A 20,223-nucleotide genomic window follows, 5' to 3' on the forward strand; every position below is an offset into this window, starting at 1 on the left:
TGCCCAGGTCTGCAGCAGAGTCCTGGCAGGGGGTGGTCAGGGCCACAGCCCCCCTGAACCTGAGAAAACCCTTGAAGTGGTGCCTGGGACCCTGGTGAGCCCCTTCCTTTCTTCACAGAGAAACCTCCCCACCGAAGGCTGTCTCCCCTAGAGGCGGCTGCCATGGGGCACTGAGCCTGTTGTCTCCATTCAGTGTCCCAGGATTGTGATTTTCCCCAGTGACAGCCATTCACACAGAGCCCAGAACACCCCACAGAGCCCCTGTGCTCAGTGCCACGCTGCCCAGTCCATGGGTGTTTCCAGTGCCTGGCACCCTACAAGGAGAGCAAGCTTGGTGCTTCAGTGCTGGGGAAGGGCAGAAAGCCTCCAGCATTGAGAGAAAGCCTGTGGCTGAGGTAGCTGGTTGAGCTGGTGCATTATGCATGGGAGATGCCCACCCAGCCCTCACAGGTAACCCGTGTGCTCTCAGCACACCCTGGCTCCATTCAGGGCCCCAGCCCTGCCCTTGTTGCTTGTCACCCACCACGGCAAGGTGCTGCCAGTGCATGAAGAACAACCTCTTGTCACACTTGTGGTGCGTCTGTTCTCTTGCCATGGGGCTTTCACTGCTCTCGTGCCACCCCAGGCTGCTCCATTGCACCTGCACTGGCCCCCTGCCACAGCCTGCAGTGCCCTCTGCCACCCTGTGCTGCTGGAGGAGCAGCTCCTGACCCTGGCTCCCTGCCACCCTCAGAGCAGGGGACGTGGCCTGGGCCCTCTGCCACCGGTTCCTGGCGCACAGCCACCACCTCCTCTCAGCTGCACTGTGACTTGACAGGGCAGGGAACACCCTGAGCGCTTCCCTGGCTTTAACCACATCTCCTTGTCCCAGCAGACACTGTCACGGGAAGGGACTCAGCACAGCCCTCTGTGCCCACCGCCCTCCCTGGGGCAGGATGCTGGGGGGGACCCAGCTCCTCTTTTCCCCCCCAAGGCTCACAGCAGCTCATAGCAGCTGTGTGGGAAAGCACCCGGTCCAGTCTGTCCCCTCCCAGACCTCTCCCCCTTTGCCTGCCAGGATACACAGAGCAGCAGGAGCCAAGTCTGCCTCAGCATTTATAAAACCCCCCTGGTTGCTGTTTCACAAGGGAGCTGGGCAGAGAGTCCAGCTGGGCCCAGGCCTCCACATCAGGCTCAGCGTGGGGCTGGGACCTTGCTGTCTGGTGCCAGGAAGCTGGTCAGCACTGGCGTGTGCAGGCATGAAGATCCCTGCTCTCTGGAGGCAGCACAGGAACAGTTCATAGCCCCAAGCCAACCCCAGGGCCATGGCTGGTGCTAGGAGTTGATTCAGGCCCTTGGAAAGTGGCCAGGGACCAGGCCAGTGCAGCTGCAGCTCCATAGGCAAGGTGAAGGAAGGCAGGAGGTGCTGGATCCATCAGCAAAGAGGGGAGTTCACAGTTGTGCTGCTGGGACAAGCCAGTTCCTTCCCCAGTGGCCAGCTCTGCCTGCACACTCATGCTGCCCAAAGGAAGACGAGGGCAGAGGGAGGCCTGGCTGGGGCAAGATGAACTGAGCTCACCGTTTCCTTGATCGAAAGGGCTAAAAACTCATGCAGGCAGTAGAGCAAGAGGTCAGTGTGTGGAGGGGCGAGGGCAGGGCGGTGGAGGGACGAACCGACATCAGCCCTGGGAGGAGACGATGGGGCGGCTGATGGTGCTGTTTGTCGTCATGGCCGAGAGCTCCCATCTGTAACACAGCGATGGGGTACAGTGAGAGAAAGCATCACCACAGTGCCGAGGGCTGGAGCAGGCAGCCCTCAGGCAGGGCTAGAGCACCCCAAGGAGAGGGAGCCCTCCCAGCAGGGCACACAGTACCTGATGTCGTGGGGAAGGCAGGACTGGTCCAGGCTGTACTGAATCACTGCTAACTTACACAGCGTCTTTAGGCTGGGGCCTGCAGGGAGAAGGTGGTTAGGCACAGCAGGCCTTGGCCAGACACTCTGGGGTCAGGAATTGTGCAGTCAGGACCATGGGAAACCAGGCAGAGCACCCTGGCCACCCCTGTGAGGGACAAGGCAGGGTGCACACCAGGGACAGTCTAGAGCAGTCTCCTGTGCTCCCACAACAAGCCTGTGTGTAGGAAAAGCCATGAGGCCAGGCTTAAGCCATGTACACCAGCCCGAGACAGCTGCCTGCCAACAAGAGGTAGGGACTTGGAGCCATTGAGGACATGGGATGGTGCTTCACAGCAGGGCCTGCTTGCAGGGCACCCTGTGGTGAGAGGCACAAGCCAGGCAGGGAGTGCTCACGTACTGAAGTCGAGGATGTAGAGATCCGAGTGATCCATCAGGTCGAATTCATCACCCATTCCCTCCTCTGGAGACGGGCTGCAGAAGCCAAGAAAAGCATCAGTCAGTGCCAAAACACTTGTCCATCAGTTACGGTCCCTTGCTCCCGCCCCAGGTCCTCATGGAGCTGCACAGAGCTGGGTGCAGAGACACACACCATCTCCTCTAAGCCATGGCAGGGAATGGGGGAGCTGCCCCCTTCCCACCAGCAAGCACAATGACTCCAGATGTGGGCCTGCCCCGTCCCTGTTGCTTTGCTGCACCTCCCACCCACAGGAACATGGACCAGGCTCTGGCTGGTTTCAGACTGCTCCTTCCCCTGGTGCCTCCCCCCGGGAATCACTGTGGGCTCCAGGCAGTGCTCCCTGGTTGTACCAAACTGGGGACAGCGTTTCAGACTGTAACCAAGCATGTGAGAGGCTCTGATTAGGGCTGCAGTCATTTACAACAATCCCAGTTTGCCACGTTGGTCCTGGAGTGGCAGCAAGGAGCTATGACTCCAGGCATTCCTCGGGAACAGACAGCCTCACCTATCGCTTCCTGCCTCTGCACCCTTCATGGAACAGCCACAGCACCCAGGAGACTGGGCACCCTCAGCACAGAGACCAGCCTGTGCCGGAGCAGAGGTGCCTGGACCAGCAGAAGCGCTCCCATGGCGGGTGGTGTTTGGAGCATTGGAAACAAAGGAAAGGGGTTTTAAGTCCTGCTTTGGCTTGTGACAAGGCAATTTAGTGTGTCCTCACCGCTTAGCTGGGACCTCAGGCAGTGACTTCTCACCCCAGTGTCACTTGCTTCCCCACCTATGACCCACTGAGCTTCACATCTCATGGGGCACGAGACAGAACCTGCATCCCCCTCTGTTCCTATAACCCCAGCACAGGCTGCAGAGCAGAGCTCACTGCCCACACAGACCTGCTGCTGATGGATCCCATCTGCCCGGATACAGGCAAGAGCCCCTTTAATTCCACCCCTGTGTGCTCACCACGCCACAATCTAATCTCCCATCCACGTCACAGGAAACCCTAGACCATCCCTTATCTTTCAAAGGGAAGCAGCAGGCACCTTGTTTGTGGTTTTAATCACCAAACTGCAAGCAGCTAGGGAAAGCCTGGAGTTCAAGAGCAGGAGACAGCCAGAGCCAAGCACAACTGCTCTGTCCAGCTGCACAGCAGCTCAGCAAGCTAGAGCTCTGCATCACGCCCTTGGATCAGCATCTGTTCAGCTAAACTCTGTTTTACAGCATTCCCTCTCTGTCTTGGTCTTCCCTCTGGATGGTCTCTGCATGCTCAAGGGTCTGGGAGGAAACCAGACCAGGGGCTGTGACACAGCAGGATGGGAACACTGAGCTTAGTGCTACAAGACTTCGTGGTCACCTAAATGGGACACAAGGGACAGGACTGCTGCTGGGCACAGTGGCAGACCCCAGCTGGGGAAAAGAGCAGGGTCCGGGCAGGACTATCAAAGGGGATGAAGCATTGGGAATGCCTCAGGAGGCGGCGTGCTGCAGAAGTGCCTCTTGAATGCTCTAAGGGAAGGCAGGACACAAAGGGGTTGCGTGTCCATCCTCCAGCACTGCTCCTGGAAAGCTGACCCTGGTTCACCCTCCAGGAGTCCTCCCATTCCCAATCCCCCTCCCCCTCCCTGGAGCACAGGTCAGGAGCAGACCACAGGGAGTTCTCCATTACACCCACTTCCTGGAAAACTTATCTCTCCAGGCAGCTCCAGAACACACCTGATAACTGCCACAGGAAGCCAGCGCTGGCCCCACCGCCATCCCCCCTTCCCCACAGCCTTCCTCCAGTCCAAGCAGGCTGCATTCCTGGCTACCAGCAGCTCTTCCTATCCCAGACTGGGGACCAGAGACAGAATCAGCAAGGTTGGAAAAGACCTCCAAGATCACCCAGTCCAACCATTCCCCAGCACTGCCAAGGCCACCACTAACCCATGGCACTGAGGGCCTCATCTACACGGTTTGTGAATGCTTCCAGGGACGGTGATTCCAGCACTGCCCTGGGCAGCCTGTTCCAATGCCTGACTGCCCTTTGGGGAAGGAGTTGTTCCCAGTATCCAGCCTAAACCTCCCCTGGTGCAGCTGGAGGCCATTTCCTCTTGTCCCATCCCTTGCTCCTTGGGAGCAGAGCCCAGGCCCCTCCTGGCTCCATCCTCCTTTCAGGCAGTTGTAGAGAGCAATAAGGTCCCTCCTGAGACTGAACCCCCCCAGGTCCCTCAGTGTTCCCCATCACACTTGTGCTCCAGGCCCTGCATCAGCTCCATTGCCCTTCTCTGGACCTAGGGATGAACCGGCCCACATTTAGGTTAAGGCTGGATTAAAGAACAAGTTGAATCCTGAAGTTGTTCAGTGCAGAAAACAAGGTGCTGCTGCGTTGCCTGGCAGAGGTGGACCAAAGTCCAAAAAGCTGATGTCAAATTTGTTGTGGTTTGCTAATATTTCTTTGGTGTGCCTAGGTTTAACACCAGCGGTTGTAACAAACCCACACTGCAGGACCCGAGAGCATCCAAAACGACCATCAAGCCCTACCAACCCTCCTAGAAGCACCCAGCATCCCCTGAGGAGGCTGGACAAACTCAGCACCTCTGCACACCTCACCTGCACTAGCACTGCCTCACACACATATGGACACCCTACAGCCAAACACACCCCCCAGCTCCCCAGGGGCCTCAAGGTCCTTCACTGTTATACATGGGTCAGCCCATCAGCAGAACCTGCCCTCCCTTGTTCTCTGCCCAAACCTGTCTCCAGAAGTACCCCTCAAAAGCCACTTCCAGGATCCCAAAGAAAGCCCCAAAGCTTTCTAAAGCATGTGGAGAGCTGAAAGCATTTCAGATGTCTCTGCAAGGCAGATGCTAGGAAGCAGGCCTGTGCTCCAGAGCTGCAGTTTGTCGTTACAGATAGCATAGAGCGTGTCCTGGTGATGGGCCACTTCCTTTCTTTTAGCAGCTGTTAAGGCTCTTGGCCAAATTCAGCTGTCCTGCACCCTGACGGTATCGCTTTCAGTGCTTGACAGCTAAATCCCTAACATCAGGTCCCTTTTGTGAATGGAAACTTTGCTAAGGAACCCTGGCCCAGAAGGGAACATTGCCTTGTTGTGTGTTGAGCTCTTCAAACAGCTCCCAGCTGAGCTGACATCCCATTGCATCCTGGCAGACACCACACTCCCCAGTGAAAGAAACACAGCAGTGGGAGAAGCAGGGCAGCATATAGGGGAGGATACATCAGTCTGTGGTCTGCTGTAGCAAGGCAGGTTAAGATACTGGTCCTTCTGATGACAGGATCTTCTCCCTCCTCCCCATCACCTCTTTCACAGGAAGCTTGACCACTGCACAACCCCTCCTGAACAGGATGTTACACGCTTTGGCCTCTACGTGTACAAGAAGGCTTGTCACCAGGAGATTCACATGCTTTCATCTCCCCCTTGGCCTTTTCCAGAGCAGTCCTGACCTACATGGTTTCCTTCACTTACAGGGTAGATGGGACAGTTGCCACGTGCCTCTCGAATGTATCTGCCTACACCATGGGGCAGAGCGCAGAGGCACATTGTGCTGCAGGGGATGGCAAACCCTTCCACAGAGCCACACAACTCACCTGGTGCCTCCAAAGAGAATGATTTTGTCCCCCACTCTGCAGCAGCACTGCCGGCGCCGAGGACAGGGGCCTTTCCCCTTGGGCTCAATCTTCCTCCAAGAAAGAGAAACTAAGGGGCAGAGAAGAATGCACCAGCTTGTCACGAGGGCCTGGCCAAGACTGGGAATAAGCAGGTTATGGATTTAAACAGATCACAGCAAAACTGGAGGCCCACTGCCCCACAGACACCAGCTAGCCAACACCTGCCCAGAACTGAACACAGGATTTGAGATGCAGCCTCACCAGTGCCCAGCACAGGCGGATGATCGCTGCTCTGGCCCTGCTGCCACACTATGGCTGATACAGGCCAGGATGCTGATGGCCTTCTCTCTTGCAAAGCCTGGCTACCAGGAGCAGGCTGGCCATCACAGGGAGCTGGACAAGGCAGAGCTCCAGGGGCAGGCAGGCAGGCAGGCAGGCTCCATCCCCAGCACCCTGCTGCGGTCCAGGTCTGGAGGGAGACCCAGGAACCAGCTCCATCTGGTGGCAGGCAGAGCATCACCGCAGATCGGAGGTTGCTGGGACAGCTTGGTTGTGGGAGGGGAGCAGGGGGAACTGAACCAGGTGGGGAAGAAGACAGCAGCTTTTGTCCTTGCTGCTCTCTGTGCAAGGATGCAGGGGGTGATTAATTGCTAATGCACAGCCCTGAAAGCTCCAGGAGCTCTCACACCCAAGCTCATAGATCAGCAAGTTGGCTGCTCTGAGGTGATTTCACTGTGCAAAGCAATTAGCAAACAAAATCAGTCTATTGGACTGCAGAAAGAGCCATGGGGACCTAAACCAACTCCCAGTGACTCAGGTACCAGCTGAAGAGCTACCCCTTCTGCTGCACAGCTCGATAGGGTACCAGGGGAGTGTGGTATGGTGATCCTGCAGTTCAAGATGAGTGGTTCCCCCAGCTACCATCTCTTGCTCCCCTAACTCCACTGCTTCCCCTTATTTTCTGTCAGCACTTCTGTATATTTAAGAACAGGGTTTTGCCAACCACCCTTTGATCAGCTGTGTCTTTCAGCAATACTTCCTTTTGTACGTTTTAACTAGGATTTGGAGACATCTGAGAAAGAGATCCCAAACATGGCAGCAAGTTCCTGTCAATGCTGCTGAAGAAAAGCCATTTCATAGACCAGAATCAACTGGGTTGGAAAAGACCTCTAAGAGCAACAGGTCCAGTGCAGGATGATCGCTGCCCTGGCCCTGCTGCCACACTGGTGCTGATACAGGCCAGGATGCTGTTGGCCTTCTTGGCTGCCTGGGCACAAGCTGCTCATGTTCACCTCCATCAATCAGCACCCCCAGGTCCTTTTCCATGAGCAGCTTTCCAGCCACTCTTTGCCAAGCCTGAAGTGCTGCCTGGGGTTGGTGTGGCCCAAGGGCAGGACGCAGCACTTTGCCTTGTTGAACCTCACACCACTGGCCACAGCCCTTCAATCCAGCCTATCCAGATCCCTCTGCAGAGCCTTCCTACCCTCCAGCAGATCAATGCTCGCACCCAACTTGGTGTCATCTGCAAATGTACGGAGGGTGCCCTTGATCCCCTCATCCAGATCATCAGTGAAGATATTAAATAACACTGGCCCTAACACCAAGCCCTGCGGGACACCACTAGTGACTGGTCACCAAGTAGATGTAATGCCATTTACCACCACATTTCAGGCTTGGCCATCCAGCCAGTTTCCAGCCCACTGAAGAACACACCTATCCAGGCCATGAGCAGCCAGTTTCTCTAGGAGACCACTGGGGAGACAGTGTCAAATGCTTTACTTAAGTCCAAACAGACAACGTGCACAGCCATTCTCTCATAACCAGGTGGCTCACCTTATCATAGGAGATCAGGTTGGTCAAGCAGGACCTGCCCTTCGTGAACCCATGCTGACTGGGCACGTAAAGGCAGCATTAAGTACCTCAGCCTTTTCCTCATCCTCGCTCACTAGGTTTCCCCTCATATCCAGCAGAGGATGGAGATTCTCCTTGGTCTTCCCTTTATTGCCAATACATTTGTAAAAGTACTTCTACTACCTTTTATGGCCAGATTTAGTTCCAGCTGTGCCTTCACCTTTCTAACCTTCTCTCTCCATAACCTAACAACATCCTTGCACTTCTCAAGGGGTGTCTGTCCCTTCTTCCACAGCTGATACATTCTCTTCTTTGCCCCTGAGTTCAAGCAGTATCCCTGGAGATAACTCCCCCCAGGCATGCTCCCTGCCCTTGGAGAGTACGCTCCTCTGAGCACTCACACGCTGAAGGGCCCTGAGCAACAAGCTGAAAGTATTAAATACCTGGATTGAATTTCCAAAGGTCGTGGAAGTGTCTGTTCAGGCGTGCGTTGTAGCCACCAAATACATATAGCTCCCCATTGTAGCTGACTGTGGGGAGTAAGCATAGATATCAATGTGCCACCCAAGGCAGAGCCCAGCAGATCCCCATCCCAGCATCAAACACAATGCAAAGTGGCCCTGGCTATCCACCCTCATTACATCACTTCATGTGCAGGGCTGTGTGCAAGACTCTTCGGTGAGCAACAGCTTTCCACTGAAGCCAGGCTCTGTGGACCCCTTGCTAACCCCCATCTCCACCCAGCAACCAGACTCCCATTCTGAGGCAGGCAGGAATCTCCTTCCACCGTCCTTGTCTCTCAGCAGACCCCCACTCACATGCTGAATGGCTCCGCCGGCCTTCAGGAAGCACTGGAGTTGAAGGGGAGTCCAGCCAGGAGTTTGTTTCCGTATCAAACACTTGAATGCGGTTACAGTAGATCTCATTGTTGGAGTGAAATGGCCCAAACCGATCAGCTCTGCCCCCAAACACGTACATCTTTGTTCCAATGATGGTAGCTGAATGAAAGTCTCTCCAGCGGGCTGGCGTGCCCTGCAGGGACAGCACAAAGGGACAGCACAACAGGAAGGATGCAGATTACCCATGCTGATGAGGAGCTGGGGTGGCTGCCTTCTCCTGGAGAACTTCCCCTCTTGTACATCCCAGCCACAGGGGACAGAAACTGTGAGGTAACTGTGAGGCAGCTACCCCAGGGAACAACAGGTACAAGACCCCATCTGCAAACCAGCGTGAAAAGCAGGCACTGACCTTGGCAGAGATTAAGGTCCACATCATGTTTGTGGTGTCCAATTTGTGGATATCGTTTGAAAAGCAGTCGGCCTGCAAGACAGCAAGACACAAAGGGGTCACAAAGGGACTGGGAAGCCAGGAAGGAAGCTGTCCTACAGACCTGGAGCATCCCTTCAGAGTCAGTACTTCCTTAAAGACACAGTGCTTGCGCTCCAAGATGTCAGGGTAGGCAGCACATTTACCACTTAGCAAGAGGGAGCAAAGCCTATTTCTCCTCAAAGGTGTCCTGTTTCTCCTTGCAGCTTTCCCATTTATTTGGTGCTCAGTTCCTTCCCCCAAAGGAACTGTATGTACTGTATGTACCACACAGTACACACATTAACAGCAGAAACTGGCCCCCATCCCATGCAGCAGAAAGGGGCGCTAATGGGACAGTCAAACTGGCTTTGTTAAGGCCGCCTGATGAGAGGTAGAAGCTAAGATCACTTCTAGGAAGCGAAACATCCAGCAGCAAATACACTCGTGGTTCTAAGGATCCCACAAAACTTGGGATCCAAACAGCTAGCTGCCTGGAAAAGCCTGCATTTAGACAAAGAGCAGACTCCAGGCAGGAGAGATGGCAGGGAGACAGCGACAGCCTTGTTTGGGACTGGTTAAAAACAAGCCCCATTTGAACTGCTCCTGCTGCTGTAATCACGACCATGGATTCAGCAAGCTGTTGCTCTCAGAAGAAAGGGAATCACGCTGGGACTGCCATAACAGAGCCCCAGCTTTCTTCCATAATAAACAGATGTGACGTTGCCCACCTTTTCTAGAGCCTGGCAATAGACTGAAATGATATTTACCCACTTCTTAAGATCAGAACAAAGGGATTTGCTCAAAGGAGCATCAGGCACACTGACAGACAGTGCAGGATGACCTCCAGCTCAAGGTATTCCTAACGGGAGGGCAAGAGCTTGCTAGAGGGGATGAGCAAGATGGGGTAGCAGGTACAGAACACAAGGAACATGTACCAGATTAGGACAAAACCTCACAGCAACACTGCAGAGATTGGAAAGTGATTTTTCTGGGTCGTTTCTCAGCCAAATTAAAAAGAAATATATTAAAGATGTTATACATTTCGCTACCTAAATTTGGCTGAGAAGCGAGCCAGAAAAAAATGAGATAAAACCCAACTATTTTTACCTATCTGTACGGTTTGGGGAAGGAAAAAACCCACCATTTCTTTTTACACCTACTCTCCCAAGCATCTTCTCCACAGAACAAGCAGCATAACCTGGGTAATTAACACCATAACTTGGCTGAGCTATAAAAGGAAAGCAACTATGGATATAAATGTGCCCCTGTAGCCTGCCCCTACTGATGGCCTGGGTACCCCTCTTTCCCAAGGGATTGCCAAGTAACAGTTTCCAAGAGGACTCACCAGCTGCTCATAACCTCCGAAGATGAACATGCTCTTTGCCAGGACACAAGCTGAGTGCCCATCCCGTGCTCCCGGGACCATTCCAGACACCTTTGGAGTGAACCATTTGTGCGTGTCTGAAACACAGCAGGAAGCAACGCTGAGCAAATACAGTAGGTGTTGGGATGGGACAGCTCTTTACTGCTGCTCTTCATGGTTGGGGCAGAAATCCCTCTCTCACACACAGCATCTGCTTCTCTGGGGAGCCTGCAGGCTCCTTCAGGCAAGGCTGCCTACCTGAGCCTCTGCAGAAGGACACGGTGGCAGAGGTCTCAGCTCCTGGCTCTGCCTGACCTGGCAAACAGCTCGCAGTTGAAGCGTGAGTAGTACAGCACTGCTTGAGCAATTCTGTTCTTATTGTACCTCTTGCAAAGCCTACTTGTGAGTCACTTACCAACTCTGCATTTGCAGTTGCAATTACAACGAAGCAATGATGTGGCAAAGCTGACCTCACGGCACGGAGATGCTGACTGACAGAGGAAAACCAGCCCTCAAAGCCAGGCAGAAGCCACTTAACCACAAGCTCACCATGTCAAGAGAGCTAGTGTGCACCTCTGCAGTGCAGCTCTCCCTATCTTATCTGCTCCTCTTGCTACATTCTCAGCCCCTCTTCAGGGGGAGCCTTTCTCACTCTCCACCCTTCACACTGCTCCACGGGAGCCTGCATCAGCCACATTCAGCTCTAGGGCTTGGCTTGGTTTAGGGGAGGACTTTAACTCTAGCCAGAGCTGTTCTCCATGCCAGGGCAGCAGGGAGCCAAGCCTCACTCCCTGCCAAGCACAGGCACCTGTCCCCAGAGCCCAGAGAGGCACAGATAAGCCCCGAGGCAGCTACCTGCTGTGAGCTGCCAAGAGCAGTGCTTATTTCAAGATGGGGTAACTCTGGAGCCAAAGCAACATTCTTCACAAGGATAACTTCTGTGAACTTGGCCCATGGCCACAGCTATGCATCTAGGCTCCAGCTGGAACCATACAAAGGGTCTTGCAAGGTCAACAGAATCCCTGGACAGCCTCTAGTAAGAAAGCTGCCATGGCTATCAAGTTCCTTACCTTCATGGGCTGCTTCCAAGCCCAGGCACATGGTATCAGCAAGGGTTCACCCAAGCACAACATGTCAAATTAGAGACGGTGAAGACCTTGACTCGTGATCTGCTCAATGCCCCAGGGGATACAACTGTGCTTAACCAGGACTTTAACCAGCCTGATGGCTCTCCTGCAGTGGAACTTGCCCCACAGACATGGGGCTGCAGCTGCCAGCCTCACTTTCCAGGACTGGCAGGGGACAGGCACAGTGTGTGCAGGCAGCTGCAGAGGGCTCGAACAGGACTCAAGTCTGGCCTGTTGTTAATAGTCACTTAATGCTAAAGCACTGGAGCTGGCAGGGGGAGCAGACAGATCCCAGTATAAGGCCTCTGTTTAGACAAAGGCTCACTGGTGGCTTCCCAGCTGCATGTGTCAGGGGAAGGGAGAAACCCCATGCCCAGGGAGCAGCTCCAAGCTGTGAGACATCTCCTGCCAATGAAGGGAACCCCTAACCAAGCACCAGAGCAAGCAGTTCCTTTGCAAGTCCACCAAGGCAGCTGGTGGTCAGTATTTAGATGGACTTGCCTCCAGAATCCAGACGTACTCCCTTCCTTTCCTGACACTCATGTGCACCCAGTTCCTGATGGTGCGTGTTCTCCCCAGGCGCCCCAGCACCACGATGGAGAAGCCAACCAAGAAGCTCACAGAGCTCATTTTCCAGGCTTATCTAACTCGGCTCACACCTTCCCTCATTTTTCCATCCTGGCCCTGAATGCTTCTCCGTTTTATTCCTCACCCTCCTTCATGCTTTCAGAAAGAAGGAGCACCCCGGAGAGGAACCACAATCCTTGAGAGCTCCAGCCCCTTCTCGCTGCAACCTTCAGCCATGGTTAAGGAACAGCACATCACAGAGAGCAAACACTTCAGCTGTAGTTACTATCAGAGCGAGCACACAAAGCTGATAGAAAAGTTAAACCCAGTTTGATTACTGGACAAGCTCAGCAGTCTCTGTTCAAAGGCTTTTACAGAGAGCCAAGTGTGCAGACACACCTGGCACTCTGCTCCCCTTCCAAACCTGCTGAAACAGGGAGCCACAATTCCCCATGTGCCCCATCTCCTCGGACTGTCACTTTGTGGAGATACTGAGGGCCAGAAAAACAAGCCTGGGAGCAGTGTGTGGGGCACAGAGGTCTCGGCAAGAGCAGCTGCAGCACGGAAGAGCGAGAAGCTGGAACTTACTGACATCAAAGGCATAGAGCACGTTGCAGGCTCCCTCAGTGTCGTTGCGACCGCCCCATATGTAGACGGTGTCATCTATGAGCACTGCTGAGTGCCCATACCTCATGTAGGGCACCTCCCTCACTTGATCTCGGCTGTTTGTCCACACTGGAGGCAGCTTGATCCAACGCAGAGACACTGAAAGCACAAGTTTGAGCCCATGTCAAATGCTGAGCCCGCTACAGGTGCTCACAGGTCACGAGCACCCTGTCACACATGAGACTAGAGGAAACATTGGAGGACCCAAGGACTATGGACAGAAACAGGCTCAGGACAGGACAGGACTTCAGGCTCGTGATGTTTGTGAAGAGACTCAAAGCTGGAAGAATGGGCAGCACAGGAATAATTCACTAGGAACAGGAGGGAACGCATCTGAAGGCATCCTTTAGACTCGAAGTGGTGCAGTTTAAGTAAAACAACTCAGCAGCTTTGTAGGAAGAGGGTTTATTTGCTTTTGCTTTGGTTTTTAAGCTCTAAAGGAGGCAGCTGCCTATCTCCTTTACCCCCATCCATTCTGGAGTTCTCCCTGCTAACCTTGTGTTACTAAAAGGAGTTCGTTGTGATTACAGGTTGTGCTTCCTGGTAGCCTGCGTGTCACGTTCAGCATTAGCCAGAGCAATTAACAGGTATTACAGGGTTTAATGACAGGGCAAGAGTCACAGCAAGTGTTACATGGCAAATACACCCTGGCTTTACCACACATACAGCCTCCAGTTTTGTTTTCAACACTGACACAATACAAAACATAGCAGAAAACAGTCTGCAGTTCACTTGAAATGCTCTCACAGGGAGAGAGAACAGGTCAGGTGTCTTAAAAGGAGTCTAAACCCAGAGACTTAACTGAGTGTTCTCGCTCCCACCCCTTCCACACTAGGGTCATGCTGCAAACTGGATGGGGACCTGAGCCAGCTAAACGTCACCTCTTTGCACCTACTTGCGTTAGCGTACACAGAGAACAAGCAACTGCAAAACAAGCCATGGACTACGTGGTTACTCTAGTGAGCCCTTATCCTACCAGGGTGTCCTTGTCCTAGCAGTCTGCTGAACTACAGCCCTCTGTGTCCTGCTCATGAGGCTGCAAACACAGGGCTGCCATCTACGCTAGTAACTTCTGTGGCAATCAAAGTCAGGCAGCCTGTTTCAGAGCGGAACACGTTAAGGAGCCGTGGGTAAGACAACAACCAACCAAGCCCCAGCCAGCCACGTCTCTCCACTGATGTACGCTTACCTGCGTTAAAGACATGGACGTCAATCTGCCGCAGCGTCTCATAGTCTTCTCCAGAACAGTACCCACCGAAGGAGTAGACCTTGTGCCCGACGGCCACGGCAGCGTGGTTCACCCTCCGCGGCCCACCTTCCAAGTGCACTGCCCACCGTAGCATTCCTCCCCGCGAGCCAGGCGGTCTTCAGGGCCCCCAGTGCCGCAGCCGCATGCTTCCTCAGCCAGCGCGCTGCCACCTGGCTCTGTAACACAGGCAGGACGCTAAAATAACACGACCCGTCTTGCAGGTCTCCCTTGAATGACAGCTATAAAGGTCACAGCGCTGTATCCTCACTCATCTGCCTCCTCGCTGGAGATGGTTTTACTGTCCCCTTCACGCGGCAGGTACTGTAACTGAGCAAGCAGAGATGCCCTCACATACACACCCCCCTCAGGGTGCTGTACAGGAGGCCCAAGGCAAGCACCTTTGTGAAGGCAGCAGTGCTGTGTGCCCGGCTGTGCCCTGGTCATGTACACACACCATGGGCACGCCAGAACAATCTGTCCACATGAATGAAAACGCACCGTGAGAGCCAATTCTGAAGGTGAAAAGAACAGAGCCAGAGGGAAGCGAGCACGCTCTTGGGATCAGTGGTGACAAACAGCAGAGGAAAACATTACAAACCAAAAAACACTCAACAAAAGAAACCCAAAGAGCAACCCCCACATAAAGCAACTGCCTCCCTGATACAGGGGTGGGCGACAGCACCCCTCTTCTCAGCATCACAGAATCAGCCAGGTTGGAAAAGACCTTCAAGCTCATCCAGTCCAACCGTGCCCCAGCACTGCCAAGGCCACCACGAACCCATGGCACTGAGGGCCTCATCTACACGGTTTGTGAACACTTGCCAGGATGGTGACTCCAGCACTGCCCTGGGCAGCCTGTTCCAATGCCTGACTGCCCTTTGGGGAAGACATTTTCCATCCTGCAGTCTCACTTGTAACAGAGGAGCGCAGACCAAGGAGTCCCTCCTGCGAAGCGGCTTCTCCCTGCGGCAACCCCTGTAACCTAAAGTGCAATCAGCAACCCAGAACATCTCATCAAGCTCTTCTGCAGCTGAATGGCTCCAGAAGGGCCTAGGAACAATTCCCTCTGCTACAGGCCATGTTTCACTGTGTGTCTGGGACCATCCCAGGTTCAGACCTAGCAGGTTTGGATTCTGTTCCTTAAATCACTCCAGTATTTTTAAAGCCAGGCAGCAGCTCTTGTACAAGTCCTCCGCAAAGCTACAGAAGGGATGAGTTTCCATGGAGACCACCAAAGTCACCCCTCGGACTCTGTTGAAGACTTCACATATCTAAATCTGTTTCCTGCCTAGTCATGGGTTACCACTGCAAATCTAACCAGTGTTTCCCTCTAAATCACTTCTTGGTTAAGTGATTCTATGAAAGCCCCAAGGAGCTCAGCTGGACTTAACCACCAGTGTCAACAGTTTCAACACCCTTCAGGCTGAACCTGATCCTGGAAGATTAAGAGGATTAACCTTGCTTCCAAGTTCTCCACTTGGTTCCTTCTGGGGTAGAGAAGCACAGCAGCCTGGCATGGTAGGCAGGCTTGGTGCCAAGCCTTTTTGGCCACAAAGGCTGGGAAGACTCTTCTTCACGCTTGGGAGTTTACTTGATCCATGTGCCGGGGAGCACGTTGCTGCCGGAGCAGGACACTGGTCCTTCCACCCAACAGGAGCCTGCACAGCTTCCCAATTACAATGAGTCACAGGGACACAGGAAACAAAGGCTATGCATCCTAAGAAATTAACCCAGTCACTGAGAGGCAGCAGCCCAAGGGCCAGCTGGTTACAACACTGTAGAAAAGGATGCTGATGTCGTAGCAACAGTGTCGTGCTGTCCTTTCCTACATCACAGTTACTGGGATAGGTTTTCCCAGAGATAACCATTCCCTGGGCCAGCGGTGGGCGTGATGGGGTTGAAGTTGGCCACGCTTTGCCTTAGCTTGGGACGGAGATACCCCTTCAGAGCAAACACATCAGGAAGCTTTACCAGCACAGCCTCCGGCTGCCACTCCTCAGACCCAGGGCACGCAGGAATGCTGTTTTCTTTCCATGAAAGGAATGAATCAGAAGTGTGAAGTGATCCTTACAGGATCATGTATTAAAAGGTAAAGGAAAACACAGGATTTAGCAAGCTAGCAGGGTTCTTCCAAACTTGACTGCTCTTCTCTACACTGCAGTAAAAACATCAGTCTTCCTCTTCTGCCACTGGCCACAACCCCAAAACCACCCCAAGCCAAGCACTTGCTCTCCCCTTTTCAGCCACACACAGGGTCAGCCCCATCTCCTGAGGACTCCCCACTCCCCCATCCAGCTCCAGCCTCTCTCCTCTCCTGCCTTCTTTGGAAATCCTTTCACAGGGCAAGTCTCCTGTCCCAAAGCCAATTTTCCTGCTGCCATTCCTCCCTCTGCACTATCTGCAAACATGAGTCAAACACATCTTTTAAGAAAAAAAAGAGTTATTTTCTGTCCTACAACTATGCACACTATTACATTTCATTGTAATCCAATGGTAATTCATACGACATAGATGAGGACATAAACACACCACCTTCCAACCTCATTCCAATGAGGCATTAATACATTTGGCGTTAGGCAGGATGCCTTAGGTTTCTTTAAAGATTACACAGGGCACAGCCGGGGGGGGAAAGGGGAGCAGCAAAATCGACATGAAACATTTACTAACGATCTCCCCCAACTGTTATGCAAAATACACTCTGGGATTTCTCATTTAGGACACCAGCAGCAGGGCTGTAGGGTAGAAACCATAGGAATATTGATTAGATGGAGGCAAACTGTGCCAGAGAACTGGAGGGCACTGGCTGCAGGAGGTGCTGCACGTCCCAGTTCAGGCAAACCAGGTGCTTTTTCACGTGCACTGCAAAATGAAGCTTGAATTGTTCAGACCTCAGAGGCTATTGTCACTAGGAGCTATTGCCTTCTGCATCTATGCAGACACGGAGCTCAGCGTGTGTCCCTTTGCTGGGCCCTGCTGAGCCACCCTTCTCCTCCCCAGAGCTGCTCCAGCCCCAGCTCCTCGTTCAGCCCATTGCTGGCACTGTCCATCTAGAGCTACACTCAAGCACGTAGAATGCAGAGGAACTTGGGTTGAAAGCCTGGGTAGGTCCTGTCATTAACTGCCAGGGACAGGAACGTTTCCCAAAGCCAGGTGACACTTCACCTACTGCTGAAGGACCTGATGCTGCTGCTGCTGGCAATTAAGTGACCACAGCAACGAGTTGTTCCTGTGCCACCGAGCACAGGGAAGCTAAAATTAAGAAGTGCTCAAAATAACCTGCTGTGGTCACCACCTGAAGCCCTCAATGGCCGGGCACAGCAACACAGGGGACGCGCTTCCAGAGTACGTGGTGCAACAACTGCCACGGGGTGACTGCAGAGCAGCTCTGTCGCTGTGTCAGGCGTGCTGTCACGAGTGGAAGCTCACAGGGCTGTTTGCAAAGAAGTATCTCTGGACATCCTTCAACACTGCCCTTGCTCTCTGTCAGCAGAAGCACCCAGCAAAGGGACCTGGGGCTTTTCAGTTCCCTGGTCTTCAAATACAGCACCTACAGACAACAGGTCTGGCTGTGCTGCTGTCTGAAACGCACATAATGCCTGAAGCAACTATTATCCATATGCCTCAGTGTACACCTCAGAGCACCAGAAAATCACTCAATTCCTCACTAGCAAACCTTCCAAAGCTGTTACAGTGACACCCTCTCCTCTCCCCCTCCCCTGCAGCACTCAGGATCATAGAATCCCAGACTGGTTTGGGTTGGAAGGGACCTTAAAGCTCATCCAGTTCCAACCCCCTGCCACGGGCAGGGACACCTTCCACTAGACCAGGTTGTTCAAAGCCCTGTCAAACCTGGCCTTGAACGCTGCCAGGGATGGGGCAGCCACAGCTTCTCTGGGCACCCTGTGCCAGGGCATCAGCACCCTCACAGAGAAGAATTTCTTCCTAATATCTCATCTCAATCTCCCCTCTGTCAGGTTAAAGCCATTCCCCCTTGTCCCATCCCTACAGATCCTTGTCAAAAGCCCCTATCCACCTTTCTTGTTGGCCCCTTTAGATACTGGAAGGCTGTTATCAGCTCTCCCCAGAGTCTCCTCTTCTCCAACCACGAAAACATTCCATTCGAGATAGAAAGCCACTGACCAACTCCAAGTGCAGCAGCCAGCTTACAATCTTACAACAAAAACAGACACCCTTAGCTCCACTCCTTCACACAAAGAGTCCGCTTTGCTCCTTTGCACACACACACAGAAACCTAGAGCCATTCCCGAAAGCTGCTCAGATCAACTTTGCTGCAGCCCATTCCCAAAGCAAGGAGAGAAACCCAGCAGAAAGTGGCCTGGATGTCCTGTCACCCCCAAAATTACAGCCCCCTCGCCCCCCCCCAAGTCGAGCAGCCTCCTGCCCCTGCAGAGCTGCTCCAGAGCGCAAATCCTACCGTGCGGCTGCCTCGGTCCCGTCTCCCCGAAGATGCCAGCCACACGGGTTAGTAACACCTAAAATAGCCCAGCCAGCTCGCAGCAGCCCATGCAGACCGTTCTATTTCAAGCACATCCAACTTACTGTCAGAGATAGCACAAGAACCAGCCGCTTTCTTCACTCGTGCTTGACATTTATCTGATGCTTTGCCTATTTATGCTAAGGCCGCGTGAAACTGCAAGCTTGCACATTCAGCGGCTCGGATGCTCGCAATTCCAGCACCAGCGAAGCAGACGGTGCTAGAACAGCCCCTGGGCTTAACTCGGACCGATGTGGAAGCTCACGTCAGACACGGGAACCACGGTCCACGCACCCATCCCCGTGTCCCTCCGTGCCGACCGCAGCTCCACCTCCTCGTTTATTGCCCACATACCTTGCTCACCGCTGACCGCCTTTAGCCCAAAGCCCAGCTCAGAGCCTGCTCCTACTGAGCTGGCTTCTCGCCTTCCTCCCTTTGCCGCCCCAGCCCCACTGCCGCTTCCCTACGGAGCGCCCCTGAGCTTCGGAGACATTCCTCGACCCCTTCCCCTCCGCCTGGAATTGATCTCGGCCTCTGGCCGCTGCCGAGCTGCCTGTGCTGTGCCGAAGGCAGCCCTGGCGAGGGTGAGCCGCTAACGTGGCCGGCTGTGCCTCACACGCTGCCCTGTGTTCCCTTTCTCTGTCACACCGGACCCTCCGTGCGGCGCCCGCCGGGCAGGACCAGGGAACACGGCCCCAAACCAGCCCGACCCGCGCCGAAACTGGCCAAGCCGGCGGGGATGGAGGGCGAAGGCCCGGCGGGGGGTGCAGGAGGGCAGCGCCCGACAGCCGGGGTACGAGGCCGACCCCGAGCCCCTCGGGGCCGCCCAGCGCCTCCAGCCGCCGCCCGAGGGCCTCACAGAGGGGCTCAGCGGTAGCTCCAACCCCACAGCCCCGGCAGCTCCCGCTCCCCTCAGCCCCGTACCTGGCTGCAGGAAGGCGGCCCGGTCCGGCCGGGCAGCCCCGCTCCGACAGCCGCTGCCCTCCGCTCCCTGGGACTCGTAGTCCGGCGCCGCCCCGCCCGGCTCGGCTCGGCCCGGCCCCTCGGAACCTGCGGAGCCCGGCGCGGCAGCGGAGGGCGGCGGCGGGGCCTCCCGGCCCGGGACTACGGCACCCACAGGGCCCCGCGGCGACGCTTCCGGGCGGCGGCGGGAGGGGCCGGGGCTTCCCCCGGTGCATGGCGGGGCCGCGGAGTATGGGACCGGAGCGGGTGTGTCCCGAGGAGCCGGGGCCGCCGGAGGCCCCTGACGGCGCGGCGGGATGGAGCGGAGACGAGGAAGAGGAGGAGGAGGAAGAGGAAGAGGAAGGAGGCGGCGGGTACTTGTACCAGCCGCTGAGCCAGGAGCCGGAGCAGGGCCCTGCCGACGGGCCTCCCCCCGCCGCTGAGGCGGGCCCCGGCCTGCAGGAGCGGCTGCAGGTACCGACCAGCGCCGGGCCGGGGCTGAGGGGAGCCGGCGGAGCGCGCCTGACCCCCGCTGCCCGCCTCCCGCTGCAGATGCTGAGGCTGCACCTGCCCGACCCGCCGGCGGACAGCGAGGACGAGGAGGAAGAGGAGGAGGCGGCGGCGGAAGGCGGCGCGGCTCAGAGCAGCCGCACCTCCATCCCCATGGACGCAGGTAACGGCGGCTCCGGCCGCGCCCTCCCGGT

The 20,223-nt window shown here is 55.0% G+C and overlaps 2 protein-coding genes across 4 annotated transcripts in view; one reads left to right on the forward strand and one right to left on the reverse strand.

The window, feature by feature from the left end:
- Positions 1–1,077: 1,077 nt before the first annotated feature.
- On the reverse strand, positions 1,078–19,685 carry KLHDC3 (kelch domain containing 3). 2 transcript variants are annotated; one of them, XM_057402897.1, is made up of 11 exons: positions 19,502–19,685; positions 14,023–14,258; positions 12,756–12,932; positions 10,456–10,571; positions 9,051–9,122; positions 8,621–8,834; positions 8,246–8,332; positions 5,931–6,039; positions 2,292–2,365; positions 1,854–1,932; positions 1,078–1,725 (listed from the first exon to the last, which is right to left on the reverse strand). In XM_057402897.1, exons 2-11 carry the CDS (start codon positions 14,174–14,176, stop codon positions 1,659–1,661), a joined length of 1,149 nt encoding a protein of 382 aa, XP_057258880.1. In that variant the 5' UTR covers positions 14,177–14,258; positions 19,502–19,685; the 3' UTR covers positions 1,078–1,658. The 2 variants fall into 2 exon arrangements, with proteins under 2 accessions (XP_057258880.1, XP_057258887.1); XM_057402904.1 differs by lacking the exon at positions 19,502–19,685 and adding an exon at positions 18,643–18,818.
- An 11-nt stretch (positions 19,686–19,696) lies between these two features.
- The window catches only part of MEA1 (male-enhanced antigen 1), a 215,945-nt gene continuing 215,418 nt past the window's right edge, over positions 19,697–20,223 (forward strand). For both annotated transcript variants that reach the window (XR_008971424.1, XM_057402989.1), the window contains exons 1-2: positions 19,697–19,993; positions 20,072–20,192. Coding sequence is in view for 1 of the 2 variants with exons in the window: in XM_057402989.1 (XP_057258972.1) it covers positions 19,754–19,993; positions 20,072–20,192 (361 nt within the window). In the remaining variant the exon portion in view is untranslated. The remainder of the gene's footprint in view (positions 19,994–20,071; positions 20,193–20,223) is intronic.

The sequence above is a fragment of the Pezoporus wallicus genome, unplaced genomic scaffold (genome assembly GCF_028554395.1).
Source record: "Pezoporus wallicus isolate ANWC-B61680 ecotype Strahan unplaced genomic scaffold, APGP_CSIRO_Pwel_v1 contig_7553, whole genome shotgun sequence".
NCBI classification, from domain to species: domain Eukaryota; kingdom Metazoa; phylum Chordata; class Aves; order Psittaciformes; family Psittacidae; genus Pezoporus; species Pezoporus wallicus.

Excerpts from the sequence above, each read along its gene's own strand:
- KLHDC3 (XM_057402897.1), bottom strand. The coding sequence starts at position 14,176 with ATGCTACGGTGGGCAGTGCACTTGGAAGGTGGGCCGCGGAGGGTGAAC. Across the intron at positions 10,572-12,755 it reads GCTCTATGCCTTTGATGTCA|ACACGCACAAATGGTTCACT; the intron begins GTAAGTTCCAGC and ends GCTGTGTTTCAG. Across the intron at positions 8,333-8,620 it reads CCGGCGGAGCCATTCAGCAT|TCAGCTACAATGGGGAGCTA; the intron begins GTGAGTGGGGGT and ends TACTCCCCACAG.